The 7,703-nt window shown below is 48.8% G+C and overlaps 1 protein-coding gene across 1 annotated transcript; it reads right to left on the minus strand.

Annotated features, from left to right (window-relative positions):
• Positions 1-110: 110 nt before the first annotated feature.
• Positions 111-5,091, minus strand: PEBP1 (phosphatidylethanolamine binding protein 1). Its single transcript, XM_032431435.1, has 4 exons — positions 4,824-5,091; positions 3,617-3,726; positions 2,809-2,909; positions 111-1,113 (listed from the first exon to the last, which is right to left on the minus strand). The coding sequence occupies exons 1-4, from the start codon at positions 4,956-4,958 to the stop codon at positions 896-898; spliced, it is 564 nt and encodes a 187-aa protein (XP_032287326.1). The 5' UTR covers positions 4,959-5,091; the 3' UTR covers positions 111-895.
• Between the last annotated feature and the right edge of the window lie 2,612 nt (positions 5,092-7,703).

Genomic DNA, 7,703 nt, shown 5'->3' on the forward strand with positions numbered 1-7,703 from the left:
CGTCACTGCTGGTCAGGGAAAGGGGCTACTCACCCTTCAAGGTGGTCTCTTGACTTCCCATATTTATGAAGCCCCATACCCCCAAAACGGCAAAATATCTGGAGACCTGGTTCAGCCACACAATGTTTTTATTTTAATTCAACTATAAGCAAAGAGCAGAATTAACACAACATTCCACAACTCCAGATCGGCTTTTCTACAGACGAAGAGTGACCAGTTCAACTGGCACAGACTTAGGGATTTCTGACTACCCCTCACCCAGCCCTGCAGCTCATCTAGATGGCCGTGTCTTAATTGCAAAGCCACTCTCCCTATTGCTTTTTCCAGTACTGCTCTTCAAAGGAGCCAGAGCAGGACATTGACCCCTAGGTAAACAGTCCAAAATGTACCATGTTGGGGGTTAGTGGACACGCCAACCTCTGGCTCTCTTGGTGAGAGACACGGTCATGAAAACATGACCCAGAAGTGCCCTCATGCACAATTCCGGACTCAGGCTCACAAAGGCAGAGGCAATGAATCTTTTTTTTTTTTTTTAAATCTCCCTTAAAGATTCTTTGACGCTCTGCTCTATTACTATAGACCTGGTCTTTTTACCTGAATTTTTATTTCTTTAAATTCTGGGTTGCTATTCTTATATTAACAATTTGATGACCCCAACACAGTACCAAAACATCCCCCGAAATGGAGTTCAAATTTGATCAAAACATAAACGGGGGTGTGACCCTCTAGAATTATAAAGGATAGGCAGAAGGAAAAGTCACTCTAAACCACTATCTGATTGCTCAGGCCTCACCTATGAGAATGGGAATGGGGAAGCGGAGAAATCTACATGCATCACTGAACTTGAGAACACTGGTAGAGACTTCCGGGACAGTTTCTGTCTCCTAGCATTCCCCTACTTCCCAGACAGCTGCTCATAGAGTTTGGGAACATAGTCATCCCATTCTGCCTGGTAACACGTGCCGGCCACCGGGGGCCCAAGCTCGTACTTTTTGCGGAAAGATGCCACTTTGAATTTGCCACGGTGGTCTCCAGATCGGTTGCTGAGGATGGGCTCGTCACACTTCAGTGGCCCATTCTGCTCGTAAACCAGCCAGACGTAGCGGTGAAGGCCTGGAGGGAGAAGCAGGACGTAAGATGTACACACAGCTAGGCAACAGGGCTGGAGACGCCCCCATGTTCACAGGATAGTGCCAACTTGGAGGGACCCAGCCACCCCATTTACAAGAGGGGCACTGAGGACCCGCAGAGGTGGAAGGAGTCAGATCACTCGCCTGCTGACAATCTCCCAATGGCTTCCCACTGCAACTGGTGTGAAGTCCACACCCAGCTTTACGACCTCTAAGGCCCTTGCCCACCCCTCCTATCACCTCTGCCCCTCACTCATCCTGCTCCGGGCTTCCAGCCCATCTCCCCTGGGACCTGACTGCTAGTCATTTTCCACCATCTGCATCTGAACACCCCTTTCACTTGTGTGACAGTAACACTTCTCTGAAAGTCTGCCTTTTCAGTTTAGTCTCCTCACTAGAAACAGAACGCCATAAAGCAATGGTGTTTGTCTCGTTGACCGTTTTCGCCCCAGAACCTACCCTACTAGTGCCTGGTAAACCTCACTCTAACCAACTAAGTAGCAAAGATACTGAGAAACATCTTGTTTTCAAAGGTGCTTACATGGTCACCTTCATCTGTCAGTCAATATCCATGGACGAAAACAACTATGATTTAGGCATTTTATTATATGCAAATTATACTAAAAGAGTATTTTTTTAAAAGCAAAAGGAGAAAAAAAAAAAAGTCAGTCACTGAGACTTTTTTTGTTAATGAGAACATAACTCCTACTTGAGAGAATTGCTTTATTCTCATGTGTGTACTTCCCATAATTAAACTGCCTAATTGTATAACTGACCTAGAGAACTTAACAGATCCCTGGAAAAGATGTACCTTTACCTTCCTCTTATGAACACACGAGAGGGCCTGAGGCCATCTGAAGCTTTGGGGTCTACAGATAAAGCATGAGTCTATGGCCAGCTGTTCTTGTCAGGGACCTTCCTGTACCTCCTCAGACTAACAGGGCCCGACAATGTGTCCACCCACCCCTACTTCTTTGTTCCCACAAATGAAAGCATCCTGTAATGCACAGCAAGCATTAACAGTACGTCTCCCACTATTAGCTTCATCCCACTTGGAGAGTTTCAATACAGTATGCTCTCCCTCTTTGTATGCAGAGCATGTGATACACAACACAACACAACATAGGTATCTTTAGTATACTTCTTAAAGCCTTCCAAATCTTTTCAAGATGATACCACCCTAGATTTTCGATAGAAAAGAGCTATAAAGAGATAAAGAAGCCAATTTTTTATAATTAATTAGGATACCATGATCACTTCTGAGCTCTTTCATGGGAACTGGAAACTCAAAGATCCCACAGGGCAAAGGCTGAATGTAGAACTGAGATGGGTTAACTGTGTTCAACCCCCACCCCCAACCCCACCCCCGGAAGTTGTTCCAAGCTTTCTGCAACACTGCTTCCTTAGAACCCTCTCACCAACTGCCCCGCAGATAAAGGCCTAGTGGCAGAGAGGCAAAGCTAACAGAGGGTCCTCCTGACCAGAACCCAAGGTTCCAGCCACCTGACGCTACTGCAGGTCTCAAGGTCTCTGGCAGGCAACTGCCTTGGAGGTGAACTGCGCTGCCAGGAAGCTCCACTAGGCTAAGGGATCTCGGAGAACCCAGACTACAATTTGCAGCCCTCTGGGCCAATCCTAGTGTGCACCCACTGTCCCCGACAAAGCAGCCTTTACTGACCTGTGCCCTTGGGAGGCCCAGAGCCAACATAATCGGAGAGGACTGTGCCACTGCTGATGTTGTTGCCCTTCATGTTGACCACCAGAAAATGGTGCCACTCCCTAAGACGAGGAACACAGAACGGTCAGCACCACAGGAAGGAGGTACACACTCACTGCACAGCCAGCAAATGTGCATGAAGCACATGCTCTGGACCAGGCTGCAGCGATGAAGGAGACAGACAGTCCTGCTTTCTTGGCCAGCACAAACCTCACCTGTCTGCAGAAGAGAGGACCCGGTACCTCCCTCCCACCCTCTGACATCCTCTCGGCAGCACCTGCAAACTTTTTGGTAAAGGGCCAAGCAGTAAACGTTTTGGGCTTTGCAGTTCACATGGTCTCTGTCACTATTCAACTCTGCGGCTACAGTGTGAAAGCAGCCATAGACAAGACCTAAGTAAGTTCTCATGGCTGTGTCCCAAGAAAACTTCATTTATGAATACGGAAATTTGAATGTCATGTAATTTTCCCATGTTACAAAGTATGATGATTTCAATTTCAGTCATTTAAAAATGTAAAAACCATTCTTAGCTCATGGGGTCATACAAAAAGAGGTGTCGGTCAGATGTGGCTCTCGGCTATCGTTTCTAGACTCCTGCTCTAGGGACTGAAGGGGTAGGAAATGCACAGTCTGGCTTAAGCATGCGTGTGAACATCCCAAACTGGGTCTCCTCCTGGCACGGCATGTCCACAGCAAGAGGCTTACACAGTGCCAGAAGCACCAGGTCCTTTCTGGATGACCTAGTGTTCCTAATCTTTCCTCAACTTGCCTGTATTTGGGGTCCTTCCTGCTGGGAGCATCCGGATCTGTCAGGACCAAGGTGTAGAGTTTACCTGGATCAAGGCCATCCCACCCAATACTGGTGGGCCGGTTCTTGACCTGTAGGAAGCAACCACTCTGGAGTTAAAAAGTCAGAAATGCTGAAGAAGCCAACACTCTTTGATTCCAGGTTCCTCAAAAGTAAAACACAGTAGGTTATTAATAAAAGCTAAAGTGTATTGACTCCACTAAGAGCCAGGCGCTTAAGTTTAATATACATTATTTATTTTAGTCCCAACAACACTACAGGACTCCTGTCCTAGCATGTTATTAACAGAAAGAGGTGGGGTCAGGATTTCAACCCTGGAGCTGACCGAGTGCTCTCAACTACAACCTCATATGGTCTGGAATGACAGTCTCTAGATTTGGTGACCAGCAGCTTAGCTGGGCCCTGCTAAAGTGAAATCTGAATTAACTGGATACTTAGAAAAGTGCACAGAAAATGGCCAGACTGGACAGTGAGTCTGGGAAAACGGAGGCTGCCATAGGGGCGCTTTTTATTTAAACATCCACAACAATAAACCGTCAGAGCAATGTATTCACACCACTGCCCCGGAGCTCTACGACCAACAACAGGCAAGTGTCGCGCACTCCAGTTCCCGCACTTCCGGTAGCCAGGCCCTGATCTGCTCGCAGGCCAAACGGTAGAACAGGCCGTTGCCCTCGAGCCTTCCAGCTGCAGAACGCGCGTACCTTTGGGTGGCTTCATGCTCTTGCCCGCTAAGACAAAAGGAGGAATCGCTGGGCGATGCTGGTCACCGGTTACATAATGCGTCACATGCCCTCGGGTGGGGCTTTTGCTCCCCAAACTGAGGCCCCAAATCCTGAGACCCGAGGGGAGGTCTGGGGCCGAAGGGGTGGCCACGGCCCACTACTTCTCGGCACCGCCCCCTCCCGCCCCCGCGCCCGCGGCCCAGGTGTTTCCAGGCCTAGGCCCCAGTCTGCGCCTTGAAGTCCCTGGAAACTCGATCGCTTTCTCCTGCACGTGCCGGGTTCCCGGTGCCCGCAGGTGTCCGCAGGCCTGCGGCGTGGGCACCGCGACCCCTTTCCCTCCGAGCACCCGGCGCACAGAGGCCGGAACACCCTCCCCATCTCCGCCGGGTCCCGCCCGCCGGCCTCCACGCCTCGAAAGGTGCACCCCCAACGCTCTCGGGTACCTGGGTGGGCGTCAGCACTTTGCCCAGCTCGTCGACCTCTGTCCCGGCGTATTTGACCTGCAGCGCATGCTGCGGCCGCTCGTCCACTTCCTGCAGGCTCAAAGGCCCGGACCACTTGCCGAGGTCCACCGGCATTGCGGAGCCGAGCTGCGCAGACAAGGGGGAAGAGTCTCTGCAGCCTGAGATGAGTCCCGCAGCGCCGACTCCCAGCAGTCCGCAAACTGGCCGGAGGAGGCGCGGGACCAGCGGCCGGGGAAGCGCACGCGCCGGAGCCACAGCCCCGCCTCGCCCCGATTCTCCAATCACAGGCGAGGCCCGGCCCACTCTGCCCTCTAATTGGTCAAAGCCCGTAGTGTGGGGCGTCTCGCGCTCCCAGGTCAATGCAGTAGGTTTTGCCTTTCTTTTGCACCGAGGGTGCTTGCTCTCTGCAGCGGTAGGCGTGTTCCGGGGAACTTTGGCTCGGTTTACAAGATCATTGTATCAAGAAATGCAGTTAAGCTAGCTTTGAATTATTTTTTTTTTACCATTTTGCGTGATTCTTTACTTTCTAAGTCAGAAATGGTAAGGCCTTGCCTTTCGCCCCATTTCTTACAGCAAGCCTGATTGCCCTGCCCTACCTGTATTTTCGCGCATGCTCACTGTTTTGGTAACTGCTGCGTGAGAGGACCTGCGATGGAACTTTTGAGCATATTTCTCAACGGACAAATATATTTGCACATATATTTGATCCCCCTGGCCCCACTTAGTGCAAACAAGATTCCGGGGAAGTGATTTTTTTTTTATTAAATTTTTAAGCCATAATTATTATTCCTGTTTTGCTGACAAGGGGCTCTGCCCCTACTAAAACTGCTCTCACGGTGGCCACCAAATGCTTTCTTTTTACTAAATATAATGGGTACTATTTAATAGTCCTTGCCCTGTTTGACCTTAGGACAGTCATTGACACTGAAAACCGCCCCTGCCCAGGGAATAAAAAATCCTGTTGTTTTCTTAGGGGTAAAACAAGTTCATCGTAGAAAATTCAGAGGAAAAAAACCTAAAAGAAGTAAGTAATCATCTCTATTCCACTACTTGGGTAGAAACATCGATAACAATTTCGTTCTGTTTATTCACTTTAAAAATTGCATTAAACTCTACCATTATAGGGGAGCCTGGGAGGCTCAGTTGGTTAAGCCTTGGACTCTTGGTTTCAGCTGAGGTTATGATCTAAGGGTCTTGAGATCAAGCCCGCTGTGAGGCCGGTGCTGGGTGTGGAGCCTGCTTAAGATTCTTTCTCTCTCCCTCTGCCCCCCCCCCTCCTTTATCTTTCTCCCTCTCTAAAAAACAAAGTCTACCATTACAGAATATCTATATCAAAAATAGATCATTATAATAACAACAAAAACTTTTTAAAAAATAGATCATTATTGGGGCGCCTGGGTGGCTCAGTTGGTTAAGCGTCTGCCTTCGGCTCAGGTCATGATCCCAGGGATGGAGCCCCACATCCAGCTCCCTGCTCAGTGGGGAGCCTGCTTCTCCCTCTCCCTCTGTCGCTCCCCCTGCTTGTACTCTCTTGTTTTGTCAAATAAATAAACAAAATATTTTTTAAAAAATAGATCATTATTTTAATGGCTTCTTCTGTTCTAGATGCACCACAATTTATTCAACAATCCTATTGATGTTGGACATTTACGCTTTTTGTTGGTTTTTCCTATTTACAAATAGGAAAATGAACATCTTTATACACATATATTAAAACACTTGGTAGATGGTTTCAGGAAAATTTTATTAGGGACATGCTAGGCCAAAGAGTACTCCAGTGAGGATGGCTGCCTTTTATTGGCCATCACCACTGCCATGTGCCAGGTCCTAACCCAAGGAGTGCCTTGAAACTTCACGTCTCATTTCATCCTCATACCAACCCACAGTGGGAGGCACTGCTGTTACCCCATTCCATAGATAAATAAACTGAGGCTTGGGAAGGTGTAAGTGACAAAACCAGGCAGGCTACAAAGGCTAGATGCAAAGCCCTTAGGCACAGTCTAGCTGGGAGTGCAGGGGGGGGATAGAGGTGAGGCAGTCATGACCTGGCATCCAGAAAGCTTCCTCTAGGAAAGGTGTCACCACGAGACCCCACTTGGCAACCATGAGAATGTGCCTCTTAGCTCTGAGTGCTGAGAGAGAATTTGGCCAGGGTCCCACCTGCTGTGCTCTGCTTTTAGGCCAAGACCTTTCTCTGGCAGTCTCCCCCCCCCCCCCCTGCCCCGGGGATGACTGAGCTCTGCAGAGATACTAAGGCAGAGCAGGGAGACTGGGGCCCCTCTGTAGTCAGGACAGGCTTGCCTGCTTTCCTTTGAAACTGCACTTTGGGTAGATGTTTCCTTCCCTGTCACCTGCCCTGAGGGTCAGATGGCTCTCCCAGTCTTTCTTCACTCCTTCTCACTTATTTGCACAGCCCTTTCCCCTAATAAATTCCTTGCACAACTTCTCAGATGACAAGAGTGACGCTCCCAAGTTTAATAGTATGAGGACAAGGTGAAGTGGAAGCGAGCTTGGGGTGTTGGAACAGTGGGCAGACGGGTTTTGCTGGAATGGGACATTTCAGTAGGGGCAGATGGATGGCATAGCAATAAGGCTGAATAAGGCTAAAGAGACAGGAAAGGGAATAACCTTCTATTTTTTTTAACCTATAAAAAGTTTAAAATTTTCTTCAATATACAAATAATCAGTCACATAGCATAATCTAAGGGCATGGGTATGGGAAACAGAATGAGTTCGTATTCCAAATCCCTCACCCAGTACCTATGAAACCTTCTGGGTGAGAGGCAGAATGGCCTCTCAAAGCTGTCCACGTGCTAACCCCCGAGTCGGCGAATATTGCATGGCATAGGGGAATTATGG

This window comes from Phoca vitulina, unplaced genomic scaffold (assembly GCF_004348235.1).
Source record: "Phoca vitulina isolate PV1807 unplaced genomic scaffold, GSC_HSeal_1.0 scaffold46, whole genome shotgun sequence".
Taxonomy (NCBI): domain Eukaryota; kingdom Metazoa; phylum Chordata; class Mammalia; order Carnivora; family Phocidae; genus Phoca; species Phoca vitulina.